Source organism: Arvicola amphibius, chromosome 12 (genome assembly GCF_903992535.2).
Source record: "Arvicola amphibius chromosome 12, mArvAmp1.2, whole genome shotgun sequence".
Lineage (NCBI taxonomy): Eukaryota > Metazoa > Chordata > Mammalia > Rodentia > Cricetidae > Arvicola > Arvicola amphibius.
In genome coordinates, this window is record NC_052058.2 from 23,762,075 (window position 1) to 23,785,659 (window position 23,585).

General features: G+C 42.4%; 1 protein-coding gene across 3 annotated transcripts in view; it reads left to right on the plus strand.

The window, feature by feature from the left end:
• Positions 1–4,761: 4,761 nt before the first annotated feature.
• Uap1 (UDP-N-acetylglucosamine pyrophosphorylase 1) overlaps positions 4,762–23,585 on the plus strand; it is a 34,118-nt gene continuing 15,294 nt past the window's right edge. For all 3 annotated transcript variants that reach the window (XM_038349196.1, XM_038349197.1, XM_038349198.1), the window contains exons 1-4: positions 4,762–4,918; positions 11,707–12,029; positions 20,253–20,457; positions 22,903–23,078. In XM_038349196.1, coding sequence (XP_038205124.1) covers positions 11,750–12,029; positions 20,253–20,457; positions 22,903–23,078 — 661 coding nt within the window. In that variant the 5' untranslated portion in view covers positions 4,762–4,918; positions 11,707–11,749. The remainder of the gene's footprint in view (positions 4,919–11,706; positions 12,030–20,252; positions 20,458–22,902; positions 23,079–23,585) is intronic.

The window sequence follows — 23,585 nt, forward strand, 5'->3', positions numbered from 1 at the left end:
CTGAGATTTTGTAGAGGGCAGAACAGTTTTTTTTTTTTCTTAAATCCTTTCTTTATTTAAATTTATTACCTGCAGGGGCCAGGGAGATGATGGCTCAGCAGTAAGAGCACAGGTGCTCTTCCAAAGGACCTGAGTTCAATTCCTAGTGTACAAACAACAGCTTACCAACACCTGCAACTCGAGTCTCGGGGCATCTCATGCCCTCTTTTGACCTCTGCAGGCACCAGGCATGAAAATGGTGCATAGACATGAATGCAGAAAAGAACACACATACACAGAAAATAAATGAATTTAAAGAGGTATCACATGAGGCAATATAAAGCAATTTTAATATGTAGGTCTACCTAAGGGCAAAATATGAGACTAAGTGATATCTCCAGCAGAAATAACTTGTGATAGTCTTATGTACATTATTCATGCTGAGCTGAGACGCCTCCAAGGTAAAATGTACAATAAATCCAAATTACATTTTGAGAAATATTTACATCTGAGAGACAGTATTATGGGCAGTTGTGTAGCAAAACAGGTGAGAGGTTCAACAGTCACCACATCTGTGGAAAGGCAGAAATGGGTTAATTTAAATGTAAGAGTTAGTTATTAATAAGTCCGAGTAATTGTCCAAACCCTTATAATTAATATAAGCTTCTGTGTGGTAATTTGGGAAGTGGCTGCTGGAAATTTGGAAACAGACGGGTGGGAGACAAGGCTCCATTTACAATATCAGAGAAGTTTATTATCATTGAACTTTTTAATTATTGGATTGTTTTCACAGTCATTACTTGCAAAGAAATGCTGCTGTATAGTAATAGTTTGGCTTTGAATCTCACTTTTATGCCTTCCTATCAATTTTGTCCTTAAGTAAATCGCTTCACTTTTGACAAAGCTGTTTCTTTATTAAGGGGCAGACCAGACGGTGTCTCGCCAACCCCACTGGGATGGAATGCAGAGTCTCAAGCCATACAAAGCTTGCCTCCTTGTGAGTTCTAAAGCTTTGCACTCCCCGGAGTCCTCACAGACCGACACACTTCTTTACTTTCTAGTTCATTTCATTCAGTGACTTAAGTGCTTCTTAGGTGAGAGTCAGTAAGTGGAGGAAGGGCTATGCATTCACTCATTCTTGTGTATCACTCCCGGCATCCCACACATCCTAGATAAACTGTTTAATCCAAAATCCTCTGAAGGACTGTATAAACGTTAGGAAGGTGTAGAAAACAGAGTGAAAACTCTGACATTTAACAGCGTGTTTTCTACATTTCACAATATTCCAAAACACACCCTGAACTACGGAAAATAGAAGTGTCGGAGGAGCGGTGAGCTAAACCCGTGTCATCTCCCAAGGGAAGAAATTCCTTGCATCCGAGGAAACTGTCATAAGAAAGTCAAAACGCTAATCTGTTCACCACCCACTTGTCTGCACTCTCTTGGAAACAGTGATGTCATAAGTGCTCAGGCCTTGCCCTGACCCAGTCTGGGCCGAGCCAGACTCTCCTGGTGCTTTGTGAACCTCCTGGCAAAAAGCTCCACGAACCAGCTGAGGCTGTCATGGTCAGACAATGGAGGGAAGACTCCTCTGGTGTGGCAGCCCCAAGTACTGGCACACTTAAAAAAAAAATAGGTGGGTCATAATGGATGACGAGAAACACAAAAATGTGGACAGACTGGCACAAGCGTGACACGTCACTGGGGAAATCAGCCAAACGGCTGTTTTTGTTGTTAAGTAACATTTCACAAAGTCAAAATAATTTACAATTTAGCAAAATATGTCCACCCAAAATAATATAAAATGACCATAATTTCATTGTCTGTGTAGAAAAAAAAAACATAAAACCTATTAATAATATATGACATTTCAAAAGTTTTAAATTGTTTAACAATAATGGTTCATCTAAAGCATGTTTTCTCAGAAGGATGTAAGGAGGGTGGGGACACACACACACACACACACACCTCCATCTATATATGGAAAATACACATGAAAAGATTTTTTTAATCGAAAATCATAGTGAATTCATTAATATATGTAACAAATATACATTAGCAATTATAATAAAAAATAAAGCATCCCACATCCCAACATTACTTTTTGTCTGTGTGTTTCTGGGGCTTAAGCTTACCCACCCTAGGTGACTGCTCTCTCTCATGGAGCTCTATTCCCAGCCTTAGTCTCTTCTGGAGTTTTCCCACACAACCAGCCCACTTCTCTTTTCCTTTTCCCTTCATCCTTTTCCTAGTTATTATCTGACTACTGTGGGGTAGCACTTTCTCTTCTCCCTTTCCAACTCTATAAAGCTTTTTGTGTGAATTGAAGTTCAGGGTGATTTTTGTTGTTGTTGTTGTTTTTTGTTGTTGTTGCTGTTTGTTTTTTGTTTTTCAAGCCAGGGTTTCTCAATGGCTTTGGAGCCTGTCCTGGAACTAGCTCTTGTAGACCAGGCTGGCCTTGAACTCAGAGATCCACCTGTGTCTGACTCCCGAGTGCTGGGATTAAAGGCGTGCGCCACCACCGATCAGCTGATCTTTTCAGATCTCAGAATATCTATCTGTCCACACATTCATCTATCCACCCATCTACCTAATAGATGGAAGTATTACCCATTTGTTATTACTGGGTTGAGCTCCTATTACTAAAAGTATGTAACTTTTGGCTAGTATTCCTTTTTGGGGGGTGGAGGCATTCAAGACAGATATTTTCTGTGTAATAATAGCCTTGACTGGCCTCGAACTCACTCTTAGACCAGGCTGGCCTTGAGCTCACAAAGATCCATCTTCCTCTGCCTCTTGAGTGCTGGGATTAAAGGCGAATGCCATCACTGCCTGACTTTTTTTTTTTTTTTTTTTTTTTATAGCAACTCTTAGGTAGGTATTTCCCTTCCCAATTAAAAAAAAAATCTATGGACAAATTTCCTGGTCTTAAAAAAATTATTAGTGTCGGGAGGTAATAGGAGTTAGCAAAGGTACTGAAGTTGCCCATGGAAATACATAAAAGCCTCTATCATGGAGCTGAGTACTGAAGGGCAGCCTTCAGAAGCATGAGGTGGTCCCTCAATGAGACTATTTTGGAGGGAAACAGTATCCCTTTGCTCCGTCTGAGCTCTGAGGGCCTTTATTTGAGTATTTGCTATTGTACTCATGCCCCTCCATTTTGAAAAAGAAGCATTTATCTCCTTTGCCTCTTTACTATACTAGAAACTCCTGGAAGAAACACTCTTGATCCCCCATGGTATCTATCATAAGGTCTAACATAGAATAACTCAACAAATGCATTTTGAACAATCTGCTCTTTCTTGAATGCTGTAGCCGCTGGGTTTTCTTAAGAGAATAGTTCAACCCCAGAGACATGCATATGCAAAGATCAAGGGATTCTGGGCAATCCCCACTGTGTCAGGTTCTATATTCTACATTTAAGACTCAGTGTTTTCAAAACGAAGTATTAAACCAGAGAACACTCCCCTATTGTTATCTAGCTCCAAGAAGGCACGTCTGACACCACCAACGGCACTGTGGGTGGCATTTACAGTTTCTCAGTTGACGTGGCATATAAACAGGATACCAGAAGGCATGCCTGACCAAGGTCAAGCAAATACTGCTCACAAATTACACCCCTGTCCTTGATCCTTTTCCACCAACTGTGTTTAACTCTCTGACCACCCATTCATCCTGCCATTCAACCTCTGGAGGGTAAAGATTTTCTGTTGCTGTCTGGGCAGTCGTCTAAATACCCCAAAGCCACAAAAAGTTCCTTACCGAATGGAAAATTATCTTTTAATTTACAAATAGCACCCCTTGTTAAATGATAAAATCTCTAAATGACATCAATTGATAGTAAAGTCTGAATGAAAATGAATATCCAAGAACGACTAAGGAAGCCGTTGAAAATCTAACCGAGGAACCCTGTCTACCAGATATGCTAAATTTAGGTCCTTCTGACAGCTCAACAAATTGAGACTCTCTTTCAGAATCTGAAAAACTCAACGTAACTTTAAATATAAATGCAACTTCACAACACTGAGAATACAGCCTGCATGTGCACACCCGCTGCTGATGGTGTGACAGGACGGCTGCACATTGGCTCTTTCCTCCGAGGGAGGTAAAGTCCACATACTCTGAGCTAAATCCCGCACCCTGGACTCATTCTCACTGACACACTCAGCACGACCTCGGGTTATCCAACCCCTTTTACTTGATTTCTTCTTTCACTTGTGACTGTGCAAAAGGCAACCGGGCTGGCTTCGCATCCTTGATCCTGGAAGACAATGACAGAGGAAGCCAGAGGCAGTGGCAGGCAGGTATCTGGAGAAGCAGAGACGAAACCAGCTAGCCTAAGGTCACAGCCCCGCCCCAGAGGGATCTCTGCCCAGAAACCCGCGGGTCTTTCCCAACCACACCCGGTGAGTGTTCGGAAATCCGTCGCCTGAAGTCACTGCCCGCGCTCCTCTCCAGCACGACCCTCCCCCGGTTAACCCTGAAGCCCCGCTTAGCAGCTTGTCCTCAAGGTGGCGCCTCCCTCAGGTCTTACCCTCCCCTGGGCAGCGCGCGCAAAGGGCCCCGCCCCCGCCAGTGCGTGAGGGGGCGGTGCTGCAGACTGACAGGACAGCGAGCCATCCCATTGGACAGAAATCTGAGTGACGCGAGACCCGCCTTCCCCTCGCAGGCGCCCTCCCCTTTGGCCGCTCCGGGAGGTTGACGTGTCGGACCGGCAGCCTTCCGCTCCGCCCCTCGGCCGCCAGCGCTCACCACGGCGAGAGGGGCGGGGTGGCCGGGGCCCACGCTCCTCTCGGCTGCTGCTCGCGGCCCGCCCCGCCGCCTCGACACCCCCCCTCCCCCCGGATGACGGTATATATTCCAGGAGGGCGCGGGACGCCGGCGAGTAGTCAAGCCGAAGGAGCCGGAGCCAGGCGGAGCCGCGGGAACGCCGAGGGAGGTAGGGACCCCTCCACCGCGCGCTCCCGTGCCAAGCGCGCGGACCGGGCCACGCGTAGCCGCACCGACCACCGCGCCGGCTGCCTGGAGCTCCCGAGGGGCGTGGGCTCTGTCACGGCAGGGCTGGGACGCGCGGAGGGACTTGGGGGACCCGGGAGAGGAGGCTGGGGCGGTGATGGAGTCCCCGACTCGAGTCAGCGGTGTTGCGAGTGGGCTCTCACCTGGATGGGGAAGAGGAACCAACCATGAGGGTCTCAAGTCAGGGCTCGGGAATAGTTGTGCCATATCTGGGGGTCCCCGGTGGGAATAAGCGGTCGCTGGAGTTGTCAGGGGGAAAGAGTTGGGGCGTTTTGGAAGCACGAGAGTAAAAATTGAGAGCTCAGAGAAGGACAGAGGATCCCGATGGGGGATGTGGCTAGCACCCAGCCGGCTTGCCACTTCCCTGCTTCGTTTGCTATTGATAGAGTGAGAGCGTTCAAATTTCAGGGTTCCTCTCTATTGGCCTGGTAGAAGGATAGGCCTGGAGGGCTGAGAGCATACATATGCTCTTGAAGATTTTTTAAAGTTTGGCCTGATGAAATCTGAAATCGGGTGGTAGTGATTATGCTAATATGTATTTATGTGAGGCAAAAGTAGTTTAGGGACTTGGAGGTGAAGTTCACTGGGCATGGACCCAAGGGTTTTCAGGGAACTGAAGACATTTGTCTATTGCACTATTAGTTGACTCACTTGGCTTGGGGGAAAAGACTTCATAGTCTAGTCTGTGCTGTCAGTTAGTGGTTAGGTTCAGTGTCTGTACCGGCTTTTCTTTTACCTCCCCCCCCCCCCCCCCCCAGGGTTTCCCTGTGTAACACTGGCCTGGAACTCATTCTGTAGACCAGGCTGGCTTCGAATTTTACAGAGATCCACCTGTCTCTGCCTCCCAAATGCTGGGATTAAAGGCATGTGTCACCACCGTTGACTTGGTACCCTTTTTCAAAAGGAGTTTACTAACCCCCATTTTTTTTTGAGGACATATAACAGCAGAGGTGGGGGAGGAGGAAATGGGAAATATTGAACATCTTTAATATGGCATTTAAATTCTAATAAAGGCAGCCGGGCACACGCCTTTAATCCCAGTACTGGGGAGGCAGAGGCAGGCAGATCTCTGTGAGTTCGAGGTCAGCTTGGTCTACAAGAGCTAATTCCAGGACAGGCACCAAAGCTACAGAGAAATGTTGTCTCGAAAAAAACAAAAAAAATTCTAATAAAGGCATGTTTGATAATGGCTTGCCATTTGTATTGATTCTGATGTTTTAGGTTATATCAAATTTAGTCATAATTTCTAGTGCAGATTTTTAGCTCTTAGATTTTTTAGTTGTCAGTATAAAAATCCATGTCTTGAATTCTTTTCTATTGCTATATACCATTTACTTCCATACAACTTCCTTGCCAGTATTACTAGGAAATATGGTACTATACTGATGGTTATAGCTATGCCAGGTAAATACAAATCATGATTATTATGAGTGTTACATAACATGTGAATGAGCTGATAGGATTTTGGTTACCTTTCTAGACGGCTGGTTTTCTGGATATTAGAGTTTACCATGAATTGTTCTATTTCCACAAATACGTTTTTTCAAGTTTCTAAAGGGAAAGGGTATTGAGTGACTTTGTTGTTGTTATCAATACGGTTTCTGTATAGCCTTGGCTGTTCTGGAACTTGCTCTTCTGTAGACCAGGCTAGCCTCAGCCTCCCAGAGATCAGCCTGCTTCTGCCTCCCTATTGCTGGGCTTAAAGGCTGGCCCAGCACTAAATGTCTGCTTAAGGAAGAGTTCTACTGCCCAGGTGGTGGTGGCACACGCCTTGAATCCCAGCACTTGGGAGGCAGGGTCAGGCGGCCAGCCTGGTCTACAGAGTGAGTGCCAGGACAGGCTCTAAAAGCTACAGAGAAACTCTCTGTCTCGAAAAACCAAAAAAAAAAAAAAAAAAAAAAAAAGAGTTCTACTCAGTCATTTGTCATAGAATGTCTGTGGTTTTTAATAGAAGAGCCATCTTTGATTTGACTCTTTAAGGCTCTGTGATACATTTGTAATGTCGCAGGACACACACTACTTGGTGGTTACCACAAGTGAACCTGTCAGAGTTTACTGTGATACAGTTGGTGTTACAGCAGCAACGGCCCATCCAACTTGTGTTTCCTTAGGGCCATGCTGAGTGGTTGACCAGGCCATGTTTGTGCTCACCGTGCTGTACTGTTCGTCTTAAGGATTGGATGAGAATCTGTCCCCTTAGAGAAGACCGCAGTGGCCTCTAGACAACTGCAGCCATCCTTGCTCTCTTCTCTGAATAGATTACTTTGGGAGGCATTTTTTTTCTTAGGCTCCCATTGAGTAGATTTTATTTCCTTGTATCTTTGATAAAATTTTTAGTTTTGTTCAGCTCACATAGTAGCTCTGTCATGTTCAAAAGGTTGGGACTTAGTGCTGTGGAACGCAGAGGTCACTACTTTAGCAGTAGTGCTTTATAGAGGCCTCTCGATGTCCTGGACACGGTCAGAACTGCTTTCTACCATAGTAAGGCACAAATACCCTTCACTTTTGAGGTAGGTGCTCCTCTTTTTGTTTATTGGTATGCCTTTGAGACAGGGTCGTGCTCTATAGCATGGGCACAGTCCCTCTCTATATAGCCTAAAGGATCCTCACCAATCCTAAGATTATGGCATTCATTGTTCCACCTGGCTAAGACCTGACTCTGCTCCATTTTGTAGACATAAAAATGTAGGGCATTGAGCTGGGCAGTGGTGGCACACAACTTTAATCCCAACACTCTGGAGGCAGAGGCAGACGAATCTCTGAGTTCAAGGCCAGCCTGGTCTACAAGAGCTAGTTACAGGACAAGCACCAAAGCTACAGAGAAACCTTGTCTCGAAAAAAACAACCCCCCCCCCCTCCAAAAAAAAAACCAAAACAACAACAAAACCAAAAAAATTTTAGGGCATTGAAGGGTTAAATAACTAGGTCAAAATCATAAACTTTGATCGGAGTAGAGTTGAGGTAGGAACCTGCCTGGTCTGATTCTAAAGTTCAGTGAAGGTTGCCATTAAATTATCCTGCCTGTATTTAAGTGAGACCTCTCCTTGGATTCTTTATATTTCCTCTGCTTTTGTGAGGACAGGGAAAGAGGATACACTTGGAGTCAGGTACACCTCAGCTACTGGGTGTGGTGATCTACCCCTTTAATCCCTGCAAGGTAGGCGGATCTCAGTGAGTTCAAGGCCAGCCTGGTCTATAAAGCGAGTTCCAGGACAACCAGAGCTGCTACACAGAGAAACCCTTTCTCAAAAAACAAAACAAAAGAAAAATTCCCATCTTTCTAGGTACTAGTATTGTAGCCTGAGGCAAATTGTGTACAGGCTTTGAGCCTCATTTTCTCATTGGTTGTGAAGATTATTTAAATTAGACCTCCGCATTGAATGAAAATTTTATTCCCATTTATAGACTCGAGTATTGGAAGTATTTATGACTTGGTATAGACAATGAAATTAGGAGAATGTTGTTCCCAAGCCTGACAGCTTCTGGAGCCCTACACATGCCTAGTACAAGAGGTGGCTCTGGTACAGCACAGTCCGTTTGCAGCACAGTTCGTTCTCCATGCAAGACTTTTTATGGGTGCAGGAGGTACAGGTGACCTGGCTCTTCCAGTTGGCTGCCACCTTTCTCCTGTGGGATAGACCCTTTGACTTTCTGTGTCTGGTATGGCAGTGGATGAGCCTGCACCTGCTACCTTTCATTGCAAAAGCCATAGTGCCTTGGTGGACACCAGCTGTAGGCTCTCATCCTCGTAAACTGTTGGGTGCTGAATGGTTGTGATGAGGTAGGAACTGTTTTGTAGGAAATGGACCTGAGGCATGGGAACTGCAGGAATGCAGATGGAGTGTTGATGCCCTGTACCACTTTGCACCATTCTGTATAAGGAGAAGAATAGGTTGCTTGTTTGGTATCTCCTCCCTAACTCCTGTTCTAAGCAGTTGGAATGCAATAATGTCTTTAGTGAGCCTCAAATTTATTTCTTTCACCCCCCCCCAACTAGCCTGCTAGTTCATGCCCTTCTTTTTTTCTCTATTTTCTTCTTTTTTTAGTTAGCATGCAAAATAATGGATTTCATTATGCCATTTTTAGACATGTATTATTTTACCTGGTTCATATTTTTTTTTCTGCCTTCTTAGTTCCCTTTTCCAAGTAGTCTTTCTTCTGTATTCATATCATACATACGTAGAAAGGGTATCTGTAGTTAAGTCTAGATTGCGTATAAGAGACATACGTTCTGTTCATTCCTCATTCTACTCACTTTACACCTGTATGTATGTGTTTTTTAAGTGTAGATTCTGCATATGAGAGAAAAATGAAATATTTGTCTGAATTTGGCTTTCTTCACTGATGGTCGCTAGTTCTACACATTTTCTGGAAAATGACATTGCAGTCTTTATGACTGAATAAAATCCCATTGGTCTAGATAGCATATTTTCTTCCTCAGTTTATATGTTCATAGGTATCTAAGATGGTTCTGTGTATTGGCTATTCTGACTGCGTGCAAGAACTGTGGATGTGCAGGTAGCTATCCCTGGATGCTGACTTAGATACCCAGAGGTGGTGGTGATAGCTAAATCTATGGTAGTTCTACTTTTAGTTTTTGAGTAGCCTCCATCCTGAGTTTATAGCATCATGTCATGCAAGGGTTCCTTTCTCCTTGCATCTTTACCAGCATTTTTAAAAAAGTTTTACTTTTTACAGTTTCAGTGTGTGTGTGTGTGTGTGTGTGTGTGTGTGTGTATGTGTGTGTGTGTGTACACATGCCACACACGCCACAGTGAATGTGTAGAGGCTAAAGTCAGCTCTCTTTTCTCATTATGTGAGTTCTGGGGATAGACCTCAGATCCTCAGACTTGGAGGCAACCTGCTGAGCTGTCTTACAAGTGTTTGCTTTTTTTGATGATAACCATTCTAGTTGGGTCCCCTTGGTTTTTCATACCCACATTTGTGTTTTAGCTTGCTTTCCTTCTTCTAGCTGTCTTTACCATGTATTCTGTATCATTGCTTCCTCTTTCTCTCTTGTTTGTCAGGATAGAGTTTCTCTGCAACAGTTCTGGCTGTCCTAGAACTCACTTTGTAGATTTTGTAGACCAGGCTGGCCTCAAACTCCTAGAGCTCCATCTGCCTCTGCCGCCTGAATGCTGGGATCTAAAGTGTGTACCACCACCGCTGGGCTCTTTCATCTTTTACATGGTGACAGTACCCTGTGTAGCATTCCGCTGTTGGCTTCCTATTGCTTACTCTTTGATCTCTAACCCATTACCTGGTTTTCTTTTTCTTTTTTTTATATTTATTTATTTATTATGTATACAATATTCTGTCTGTGTGTATGCCTGCAGGCCAGAAGAGGGCACCATACCCCATTACAGATGGTTGTGAGCCACCATGTGGTTGCTGGGAATTGAACTCAGGACCTTTGGAAGAGCAGGCAGTGCTCTTAACCTCTGAGCCATCTCTCCAGCCCCCATTACCTGGTTTTCATGGGATAGCCCCACCCTACACTGTATCTAGTCTCTGTGCTTAAGTGTTCACTTTCTGACTGCTACTTCTCTTCTTCACGCTTATACCCAGGGGCCATCAAGATCTTGTTTCCTACTCCCGTCTGTGTAATCTGCTTGACCCTGCAGATAAAGCTAGATTGTGAACTTTTTCCAGCCAGTGCCTTACCTCAGATCTTGCATTTATTAATACTAGGTGTGTGGTAAACTAAATATTTCTTCATTCTCTTACCTTTTAGCACTGTGCGGTTTAAGATTTTGATTTGTGATCATAGAATACTCGTGTTTGTGACTAACAGGTCTTCATCTCTGACTATTATGTGTGCTCACTTTTCTTTCCAGTTAGGGTCAGTGGGATTTTGTTTTTGTTTTTCAAGACAGAGTTTCTGTTTGTAAAGGAACCGTCTTGGAACTTGGTTTGTAGACCAGGCTGGCCTTGAACTCACCTCTGCCTGCCTCTGCTTCCCCAGAGCTAGGATTGAAGGTGTGCATCACCACCACCACCACCCGACTAGGGTCTGTGTTTTTAGTGAGTAGAGATATTCATGTGATCTCACTTGTTTTCCTGTATAAGTTGCTATTGAAATATAGTTTTCATGGTTATAGGTGGTCTTATTCTACTGATGATGGTTGTGCTCTGAATACAACAGTGGTTCAAAATGGCAAAAGGAGAACAGCTGAAATATGAAGTGACAGCTTGGCGTTCAGAGGAGTAGGGCAGCATGCGCCACTCCGCTGGCTGCACTGCTGAGCTTGTGCTGGAGTCTCCGTGATATGAGCAGTGATGACGATTACAGGGGATGGGTGGAGAGGGCTAGACAGTTAGACAGGACCTGTGAGTAAAATGCTTCATATGGTGCTGGCTCACAGTGCTGATTATTGTCTTCTGAGTATGCGCTTTCACAGTGTCAGAAAGGCAGAAGCTCATTTCTAAATATTGAGTTTTAAAAACTATTGTCATACATAGCTTAATGATGGGGTTATGTTGTGAGAGATGTGTCACCAGGCTATTTCATTACTGCGCAGGCGTCACAGCATACGAAACCTAAGGTAGCTAGGATGGCGTGATACAATCTTATGGGACCACTGTCAAATAAATAGTCTTGTTGACCAAAATGTCATTGTGCTGTGCATGATTTTTTAGTAAGGAAAATCCCCTCTGGTTGGAGCTGGACTTCTGCCTGTTCTTAATTCCTTTTCTCTTTTTGGTTCACAGCTCTCACAACTCTGCTTCTACAAAGTCTCGCTACCAGCGCACTATGAATGTTAATGACCTCAAACTCAGGTTGTCCAAAGCTGGACAGGAGCACCTGCTGAGGTTTTGGAATGAGCTGGAGGAAGCCCAGCAGGTAGACCTTTATACGGAGCTCCAGGCCATGAACTTTGAAGAGCTGAACTTATTTTTCCAGAAGGCCATTGGAGGATTTGATCATTCCTCTCATCAAGAAAAGGTGGATGCACGAATGGAACCTGTGCCCCGAGAGGTGCTGGGCAGCGCCACCAGAGACCAAGACCAGCTGCAGGCCTGGGAGAGTGAAGGTACTGAGCACGGGCTCCTGTCTTACACAGCATACTGTGAGATATGCTGAAATCATTCAAGTTGCTGGATCATATAGCTAATACTGTGCCTATCATACTAGAAACCAAGTGACCCACTAGCAAGTGACAAACAGCCTTGCCAAGGTAGCTGCAGTGTTTCCCATTGCTGATCTGTGCTTTGCTTGAATTATTGATGCCTGGCTTCAAAGCTCTTCTCATGCTGGTCTTTATTTGGCCTCAGTCTCTTTTCGTCTTTAAATTTGATACCTTTGCTGGGTTACTTTCCCTAAAATTTTGTGGCACAAAGTAAAAGTTCCAGTTTAAGCTGCTTTCATCTGCACTGCCTTAAACTGGCCCATGCCTGTATTTCCAGTTTTGTTTTCTTCTGCACTACTACTCCCCTTTCCTAGTGCTGCACATATTTTAGCTGAGGTGTTCTGTTATGCATTTTCTCCTGTGCTTATGTTTATCTTTAGCTTAGTCTGGCCTGTGCCTTTGCTTAGTGGGTCACCTTGAAGGTCGTGAAGTTGTGCAGGCAAAGGTTCTGTTGCTGTGGACTGGCATTCTTTGTTTTGTTTGTGAGATACTAGATCTTGAACCCAGGGCTTTCTGCATGCAGGAACGTACTCTGTGCTGAGCTATAGATCTAGACAGGGTCTTGGTAGTTGCTTGCTGGTTTTGTGCTCACTCTGAAGGCCAGGAAGACTTTGAATTTGCAGCCCTTCTGCCTCAGCCTCCTGAGTAGTTGGAGTTACATACCCAACTCTTACATTCATTTTTCTTTAAAATTTTTTCCTTTATTTTTAATATATATATTATATGAATATTAATATATTATATATGAATGTTTTGCCTTCATGTATGCCTGCACACCAGTTGTGTGCAGTGCTCTCAGAGGCCAGAGGAGGGTGTCAGATCCCCAGAGACAGAAGTTACAGATGGCTGTGAGTTACTGTGTAGGTGTTGGGAATTGAACTTAGGACCTCTCTAAAAGCAGTCAGTGCTCTAAACCACTGAGCCTTCACTCTGGCTTTCTTCTATTCATTCTTCAGATTCACCATATTTGCTATTTTTAGTGCTTTCTTAAGTGTCCCAAGTTGGATTTAGTTGTTTATGCTTGCATTTGATTCCACCTTTAATAATAGCTGTTTGCTTTTGTCTTTCTCATGTCATAAACTTTAGAAGATCAGTCTATGTTCTGATTGTCTATGCATGTCAGACATCAGTTAGAAGGAAAATTTGCAGTTATACATTGATCAATATTGTGTGTTATTTTTCCAAACATTTCTTGTTTATAACATGCTATAATTTAGTCTCATGTGTAGTACTAATTTGTATTTTTGAGAATGGCAGAATAGCTCAATTGTAGCTTTTTGGTAGAGTTGAAATTTTTGTTGTTTTATAATTTAGTAAGTACTCTTTTGTAATAAGAAGTTTGCTAGCCGGGCGGTGGTGGCGCACGCCTTTAATCCCAGCACTCGGGAGGCAGAGGCAGGAGGATCTCTGAGTTCGAGGCCAGCCTGGTCTACAAGAGCTAGTTCCAGGACAGGCTCTAGAAACTACAGGGAAACCCTGTCTCAAAAAAAAAAAAAAAAACCCCCCAAAAAAGAAGTTTGCTAAATATTATACCCTAGATCCATGCATAGCTCTGACAAATTACCAGACAAATCAGTTTAAAGGAAGAAACATGTATTTTGGGTCACAGTTTCAGAGAGTTCCCTCCATCCTGATTGGGAAGGCCTGTTGGAGCAGAGCAGTTCACATCATGGCTGACCTGGAAGGAAAGAAGAATGCCGCTGTTTCACTGGCTCCTTCCTTCCTCCTTTTATTCTACTGGGACTCCCACCCATAGGATGATGTCATCTTCATGCACAGTGGGTCTTCTTTCCCTTTATTTAATCATCTCTGGAAATACTTCCTGGATATACCCAGAAATGGGTCTTACCGGTCTCCTAGGTGATTCTAGATGAGTCAGGTTGACAGTGAAGACAGATCAATGTGGCAGGTTTTCTCAGACTGCCAGCTCCCAAATCATGACATGGAGACTCTTATTATTAGTTAATGAATGCTCGGCCTTAGTTTAGGCTTGTTTCTGGCTAGCTAACTTTTTTTTTTTAAACTTAAATTAACCTGTTTCTCTTCATCTACATTTTGCCTCAGAGCTTTTTACCTTTTCTTTAATTCTGTATGTCCTACTTTCCTGCTTCCTCTGTGTCTATCTGTCTGGCAGGCCAACCCCTGGCTGCTGCTTCCCTTTCTCCCTCATTCTCTCTTGAGCCTAGAATCTTCCTCTTACTTACTCTCTCTGCCTTCCAGCCCTGCCAATCCCTTTACTGCCTAGCTATTGGCCATTCAGATTTTTATTAGGCCAGTCAGGTGCCTTAGGCAGGCAAGGTAAAACAACAACACATCTTTACATAGTTAAACAATTCCGCAACACAAACAAATGCAACACATTTTTACATTGTTAATCAAATAGTCTATTCCAGAACAGACCAACAGAACCTTTGAATGTTTGTCTACATTTCTTGTTAAATCTGCCTCATTTTCTGAACTGAATGAACAAATGAGACTAATCTACTTTATCATAGAAATGAATATCAAGACACGGTTTCTCTAGTTTTGGAGCCTGTCATGGAATTAACTCTTGCAGACCTGGCTAGTCTTGAACTCACAGATATCCACCTGCCTCTACCTCCCAAGTGCAAGGATTAAAGGTGTGCATTACCACCACCTGGTTTATTTTTAATTTCTTGTATTACCTAGTTATATGTTTACTTTTTAAAAATAGTTTATTTTTATTTTATATACATTGGTGTTTTGGCCTTCATGTATGTCTGTGTAAGTGTATCAGGTCCTCTGGAACTGGAGTCAGACAGTTGTGAGTGGCCATGTGGTTGCTGGGAATTGAACCCAGGTCCTCTAGAAGATCAGCCAGTGCTCTTCACTGCTGAGCCATCTCTCCAGACCCACATGTTTACTTTATAGATGTGAATAACTTTATAGCTACAGTTTTATATTGGTGACTAGTTTTGTCTTTGACTTTTTGTCATCCTGTCTCTCACTCACTGAAAAAGGAAGATAACTGGCACCATTGGCATGCCCTATCCCTGTCTCCCTCCGGACTGACAGAGTTATTGATTGTTAAACTGTTCTGACGAGCTTCAGGGAGTTCAGTCTAGGACAACTGTTTCATTTAGGGAAGAGGAAGTAGATTCTAACTAGGCAGGTCTCTAACCTTTCACATCTGTCATAGTTCTACTCCCTTCTGTTCTGTGTATTTAATTATTCTATGAGGCTTTATTCAAGAGTATTCAAAGGCTAAACAGTAACCTGGAAAGATTGGTTTCTTCAGAGGATGCCTTTCAGATCTGAAGTGCTCAGGCATGGCTAACCTAGCCTCCTAGCTTCTTACTGAGAATTGGGCAGGACCAGTAAGGAGCAAGAGAGGAGTTTGGGTGATGCCCTGACTTATACTGACTTTGGAATCACTAACCCTGTCCTCCTCCTGGCTTTCAAAAGGCTTCTCCAAACCAGACACATGGGCTTCTTCCTGCCATATCCCAGCTGCTCACAGGTTCTCCTTAGCATTTGAGGAGGGTGGAGTCTTAGCATTAACACCTCAGGAATCTTGTGAAATGGCCGCAAGCAACAAGCAGGGCATCATTCAGTTTGAGTCTTCTATAGCTTTTAATGGGCTCTGTAGAACTAATCTATGGTCTACATTTATATCCACAGTTAGGACCAAGTATGGCCCAAGAGGGAGCAAAGCAAACTTCCTTTTGGCTCAGTGTCTGGGAGCAGTATTTATTTGTGGCTTTACAGTAGGGTGGAGGTTTGTTTTGTAGCTGACTTTATATCCTTCTCACTTAGCCAGAAACTGCTGTGTGTTTGCACATTCATAGCAAAAGAAAGTTTCTGCAGTTACTAATTGGAGGGAAGAGATTGCCATTGTGAAGGAATCTTATAATGTCTCAAGGACAACTCTGCTTTTTTCCTGATGGTGAAAAAGTGTTTTGTAGTAGTTTCAAAATGCCTGTTTATTGAAATAATGAACGTTGAAACCAAGGGTAGAAAGTTGTCTCTTAGGGGTTAATATGTAATCTCCTTGTTGACGAGAGATCTTACTTTAATTTGAGTTTTAAAGTGTTCTGGCTACATATAGAATAGTGGGGAATGATTGAGATCTTGAAAGAGAAGGAATTAGAAGTTTTGGGAAGAATGGCATTTTAGTAAAGATAAACTGGGAAAAGATGATTGGTTAATAAAAATATCTTTTATTTAAAATGCATATTTAATTAAATAAAATTTAATCTCCCACTATTATACTAATAACTATTCAGTGCTCCCCCTTTCTTGCCATGATGTATCTTCCTAGGATTTGTAGTGTTCCTCGAAGTGGATGCTAGGGCCCGGCTGCATCCCAGTACCTGCTGTGGTGTTTCCTCACTTTATAGTACTGTAGGGTCGAAAAGGAACTGTCTTGTGCAGAAGAAATGTACTCATAGCATTATCTTCTAATTTTTCTTAAATCAAGTATATCTTAAGGAAATTAGAAAATACTAAAAATGTCATTGGGAAAAAAAATACAATTTCTGTTGTTCCATAATCCAGAGGAAAATAACCACTAGTAATCTCATATAGTATTTTTTACATACTCACACAATATATTATTGTGTAGAATGTTATATGGACTTTTAATGAGATAGAAGTATATTATGATTATATTTTGAGACAAATATGGTATAGTGAATGCCTACATATGGTGCTTTGTCAAAAAATTATATTTTCTTTTTGATTATGTATTCCCCCTTTTGTTCCCTTTTTTCTTTGCTGTATTTTAAGGCAAATCCCAAATATTTTGTTTTTGACATCATAGTTCAATATATAATTCTAAATATGTATACAATGCCAAACGTGGTCTCCTCAGCCCACACTAATCACAGGCACCTTGTGTTTAATGCCTAGTGGAATTCATGATAAGGCCTTAGTTTATAGAAGTAGTTCAGATGGACAGAGATGTCCTTGACTAGTCTACTTTTTTGAGCTCAGCATTCTGGGAAGCAGTTTCAGTTGTAACATGATTAAAATGTTAAAAGACTTAAGGTGGGTGTGGTGGTACATGCCTATAGTCCCAGTGCATAGATGTGGAGGCAGGGGGATCAGTAGTAGTTCAAGTCCATTTTTGCGTGTAAAGGGAGTTTGAGGCCAGCATGAGCTATGTAAGACCTTGTCTCGAAAAGCCAAGCCAAGCCCCTTGTGTTTCAGTATTATTTCTGACGAGCTGGCTTGGATAATTTTCCTTTCTTTCCACTAGTCAAATCGCCTGTTGATGCCCCTTGGCTTGTCCTGGAGTGCTCACAATTTAAATGGAAGTTCCATTGTGCTTTGTTCAGAAGTACTGGTGAGACCATCCTTGTTTAGGCACCTGTCCAAGTTAAAGCACTGGAGAGGAACTAGTCCAACCAGGACGTCCTGCAGGAAGTGTTTGACCTTTAACAGGGCCACTGTAAACCTTCCCTTCCTTGTAATGTTATCAGGAAGAGTGCTGGGGCCTTATGGGCTCACAGTGCGCGGATCTCCAAAGAGATATTCTCTAGACCTGGGCCTGTCTCACTCTCACTTGCTTTTTTTTCTGTGCTTTAAAATCCTTCCTGTAAGAAAGTCTAACTATTGGTCCTATTATGAAGAGGTGAAAAAGGATAAAGGATGTGATTATTCAGACTTTCATATTTCTGGATTCTTGAGAACATATGTAATACATATATATAGTACATACATGCATATATATGTAAAAGAAATTTTGACACAAGGTTTTGCTGTGAAGACTGAGCTTGTCTTGAACTGTTTCTACCTCCAAGTGCTGGGATTACATGTGTGAAGCACCATGCTCAGACGGCTTTAGGATATGAAAAGTCCATAGTTTCCTAACTCTTATTCGGCCAAGTACATTTATGGTTAGTTAGCTTTTGTCAGCGCTCCCTGTATGAAATATACGCTGCTGCCACACAGTTTGAAATAATGTATCATTGTTTATTCCTGGAAAAAGTCACTGAATTTTTTGACTACTTAATTTCCAGCGGTATCTTATCTGTCATTATAAGACAGACACTGATTTTAGCACTGCACACTAGTGGTAAGCACTGAAGCATTGCTCTAGTTACACAGCTGGTACCCACGCTTGGGTTCTGTGAACAACTATATGAACTGTGTTTGATTTTTAACTGTCCTGGGCTTGATTCTCCATAGACTGCCTTTCTCCTTTCGTTTTTCTCTGTCCACTCATAGGCTAGAGTCAAGAATACAGAAACCCTTTGCGTGTGTGTATTTTATATGTGTCTTGTATATGCTCATAAGTATGTGAGTGTGTGAACTGTTGCACGCACAGGCAGAGGCCAGGACATCCAGGTGTCTCCTGCTAATGCTCTCCACCTTACTGCCTTGAGACGGGGTTCGTTTATGAAGTTCACCTTTTCTACCAGGTAGGCTGGCTGGCTAGGCTGGTTGGCCAGTGAGCTCTTGGGATCCATCTGTCTCCTCCAGTGCTGGGGTTACAGGCATGCAGTCATACCTAACTTTTAATGTGCATGCTAGAGATTTGAATCCAGGCCCTTCTGCATACAGAGTAAATTCTCTTGGGTCCACAGAAAATCTTTTTATTAAATTGCAATATATATAGATTATATTTATAACTATATATAATAATAGTGGTTGTTAAATGGAGGCAAGATACACATAAAAATATTTCAGTCTGGAATGTGCAACTGGTGGGCACAATCCCAGTTGTCTGTCTTGGGATGACCAGACTGGGTGCACATCCACAGATGGAAAGAACGGAGGAAGAGTGACAAGCTAGGTCTAGGAGACAAATGCCGATCACTTGAGTAAAGGATGAGGTTACTGTACAAACATTAAAGCTGATTCGCTTGGGAAGCTGGAGTAAAGCAGCAGTTTAGGGACATGGTCGGGGGAAGGACTTCATAGGGATATTTTGATGGCTGGTTGCAGCTGAAGAGAGCATTGAAGTGGTGTTGATGGCTTCAGATAAGCTGGTGTTTAAAGCCTGGAGCTGCCTGCAGGGCCCTGGCTTTAGAGTGGAATAGCTGAGGAAAGTGATGTTCTTACAGACTGAAAATGAACAATGAGAAACTTAGGAAAGATGGAAAGAGACACATTAAGAGTAAGACAACCAAAAATGTGTAGTGTGTGTGGAGAATACGTAGTGCAGAAAGCAAAGCCTTTGTCTGGAATGTGTGTGTGGAAAGGATGTTCAGCCATACGTCTGGTTCTGGACACCTGCGGAGGTCCAGACTGCAGTCCTCTGTCTTCAGTTCTGATCGGTCATGAAGTCTGACCTAATGAACTTTAAGTGGGGTGAACTTTCCCCTCTTAAGTTACCCCATTTAGTTTTCTTAATTTTGCCTTTTATAAGGTACAATTAAATTATATAGAAATAATAATAAAAAGCAAGAAAGAAAATTAAATCTCAGCTAGCTAAGGCTACTTTAAGGGTGAAAGTTATGGAAACATAATATGCCTTAAGTATATAATTAAAAAATAGCTGGTGTTGCTGAAGGAGGTCCTAGGACTTTGGTTATTGAAGAAAAATGTGGACTCAGAACTGGAGAGTACTCCGGTTTTATAGAGGTATGATTGTTTAAATTCTTGCTCTACCTAGTATATTATCTTTATGAAAACCTAATATACAAAATATATAAAATGTAAAGTTAGCAAATTAGAAACCATGCTACGTATGAATTTGAAAACAATGATGTAATCATCCATTGGTATTCTTGGGTGGTTCATTCTCGCTTCCATTCTAAAATGTGTGGATATTATGTCCCTTATGTAAAATGATACTGTTTCGGCGTATACCTACATATGTCCTTCTCCTTGCTTTTTTTTTTTTTCTTTTTTTTTTTCTTTTGGTCTGAGACAGTATTTCTCTGTAGCTTTGGAGCCTGTCTTGTAGACCAGGCTGGCCTCAAACTCACAAAGATCCACCTGCCTCTGCTCCCAGTGCTGGGATTAATGGTGTACGCCACCACCACCCGGCCAGAAGAACAGTTCTTAACAGCTGAGCCAATGCTCCAGCCCTAGAAACCTACTTTAATGTGTTTCTTGAAGCCTCTGTCTAGTTTTCGGATGTTTGAATGCATTGTCTAAGCTTAATTCTGTATGTTGATTATGGAAGTTTTGTGATACAAATGATTTCTTTTCCAGGACTTTCCCAGATTTCTCAGAACAAAGTAGCAGTTCTTCTTCTAGCTGGTGGTCAGGGGACAAGACTTGGAGTTGCATATCCGAAGGGCATGTATGATGTTGGCTTGCCATCCCACAAGACCCTTTTTCAGATTCAAGCAGAACGCATTCTGAAACTACAGCAGTTAGCTGAAAAACGCTATGGCAACAAGTGCGTCATCCCATGGTAAGCCAAGTCTCATGTCGAAACATCTGCTCTATAACCTTCAAAGTGTATAAAAACTTACTGACAGGGAGACACACTTCCTGTTACCAGTCTTCTTTGGAAGTATAATTCTCTGTATATGTATATGGTAATATATATTATAGCTGTCTATATGGCCTCAGTGGCTTTACAGGAATATATACTCTTTATTTAATTTTTACACCCCTGACTGAGCACCTTAGGAATTCCTTTTGGGTTCTATAAACCCTCAGTTCAGAAGCATCTTACTGATTGGTGGCCTGTCTAGAAGAGGCTTTCTGTTTGAAAACCAGTTTCCTGAAATCTGAAGGTGTTACTTTATTGTTTCTGATGTTGCTGCCCAGTGTCCAGTGTCATTCTGATTCCTAATCGTTTTCTTTGTTTCCTCGCTCAAGCATTTGGGACTGCTTCTTTATAGAATCTGAAATTCCATGATAAAATGGCAAGGGTCTGTTCTGGGTGCACGTTAGGCCTTTTCGGTCTAGCAGGTCAGGTCCTTAAGTACAGGTTGCCTGGTCCTCATTCCCCTCGCTCACCTCTTCCATGCACACCCCAGAGATGAAAGCTACTTTGACTTTTCCGCTGTGGGTCACACTTGTTTTCTCAGCCTCTGTAGCTCTCTGCGCACAGGCCCTCTGTCTGGTCATTGCCTCCTGGGCCCCACCATGGCAGTTCTGTGCTGCTCTCAGTTTTGTTTCGTTTTCTCTCTGATCTCTTTCTCAGAGCAGTTTTGGAGGGCAGCCTGTTCTGAGGGGGAAGCAGCTGTGTGGTTGATGTCCCTCAGGGCCTTATGACTTCAGTCCCATATGACCAACCAAACTGCTGGTTTTCCTGTCTCCCAGCAACAGCCTCTGGTCCTAGTACAGATTCCCTAGCCTGTACCAGCATGAGAAAAGACTGTCAGGACAAAGCAGCTGCTTATCCTGATTACCCTCTGGAAGATCCCCTGTCCCCCTGGGGGTGGTGTTCAGGTCTGATTCCACACTGCTCTGCAGCTCTCTGAACCTTTTGAAGACATGGTTTGCGAAATTATTTTCCAAGCTGTTCAAGTTCTTCTCAATACAAGTACTGGGATGCTGTGGCCCCCCCCCCCCCCCATCTTGATTCTTGTGGGGGTTTTGAGGAACATCTGTGTTCTATGTAGCCAACATGTTATTTACAACCCCAGTTTTTTCTTTTGAATTTTCCTTAGTGTTCTGTTTCTGTTCTTATGCAGAACAGTTTCTCACCTTTTATATTTGTATAAAACCAAGAATTGTGGCCTAACTTATCACAAAGATCAAAATGCCCAGAATGATTTACTTAGCAGACCTACTTACTGTAGTATTTAAAATTTACTTTTGTTTTGTGTGTGGATGTTTTGCCTTATCTGTTCTCTACATGCTTGCAGTACTTGCAGAGGCCAGAGGAGGGCCTCAGATCCTCTGGAAATGGAGTTACAGTGGTTAACTACACAGTGAATGCTGGGAAGCAAACCTGGGCCCTCTGTAAGAAAAAGTGCTCTTAACCTATGAGTCATCTCTCCAGCCCCTTCTTTATCAGTTTATTTATTCAGTGATTATTAACTGAGTTACTGTTTCTAAGTGCTAAGCATTAATCACTAACTGAAGCAAAAATTCCAACTTTTATGCAGATTATATTCTAGTAAGACCCTGAACCACTACAGTTTCTAATTGTAATTTTTAGATAGGTTTTTTTTTCTTCCTTTGCCATTCTATCACGAATTCAGTTGAGAAAAGAAAAAAAATGATTTGCTTATTTTTTAATTTGTATAAGTGTTTTGCCTGCATATATGTCTGAGCACTTTTATGTGTGCCTGATGCCCAGGGAGACAGGACGAGGCACTCCATCCCTAGAACTAGGGTTAGAGATAGTTATGAGCCACCACATGGATGCTGAGACTCGGGCACTGTCCTCTGGAAGAGCAGAGAGTGGTCTTAACTGTTGAGCCATCTCACAAGATCCTGAATTAAAGTTTTGTGGCAATAAAATATATAATTTTACTTCTGTGATTATACCGGGAAGGTGATCAGAGTCTGGGGTCTATTTCAGATTTTATTAAGAACTGCAAGAGAACATTAGCCTACAGTATTGATGTTATCTTTTCCCCCTCTATTTAGAATAAAGCTTTTAACTTTAGCATGCATTTTCACAGAGTTCTAAATTCTTACTTATGCCGCTAGATATTGGCTTCTGGGAGCATGTCTGATATTGCTAGAAGCTGATTTTTTGCATAAGGATTGATAAAATTTATGGAAGAAATTTAGCAGCTAATTAATGTGCCTTAGCTAGAAAAAAGATGAGGTGAGTCAAATGAGAAAGAAGCAGGTACTCTCGCAGACTCTGTAGCTTAGGAAGTGGATCCACTTTCCTTTGCCCTAACTCCTACAATACCATTGCTTAGAAAATTGGCTTTTCTTTTCTTAGGTATATAATGACCAGCGGTAGAACAATGGAATCTACAAAGGAGTTCTTCACAAAGCACAAGTACTTTGGTTTAAAAAAGGAGAACGTGGTCTTTTTTCAACAGGGAATGCTGCCTGCTATGAGTTTTGATGGGAAAATTATTTTGGAAGAGAAAAACAAAGTCTCTATGGCTCCAGGTTTGTTATCATCCGTATTTGATGGTTTCTTGATAGTAAAGAAACAAATCATTAACTTTTGATTTTCTTTTGAATGTATTGATTTGGCTGTTAAAAATAAAAGGGTCCTCCACTCTTTCAAATTGACAGTAATTTAAAAAGTTGAAATGGATGGAACCAGTGATTGTACCCCTGATCAGTTTTCTGGATATTCATTATCTTCCTCTGTGTGTGTGTGTGTGTGTGTGTGTGTGTGTGTGTGTGTGCGCACACGCGCGCACATATATATATATATATTCCCTCATATATACAACAATGTCTTCAGCACACTATTTACTGTAGTAAAAAACTGGAAAGCATCACTATTTAATAAGTAGGAGACTTGGCTAGTGGTGCAAGTCAGTGCTATATTGCTTGCCCGGTCTGCACAAGGTTCTGGGTTCACATGCCAACACTGAAAAACAAAACAAAGCTTCAAAATAGCAGAGGCTAAATGGTAGTTTACAAATAACCTTAGCTCTTAAATCA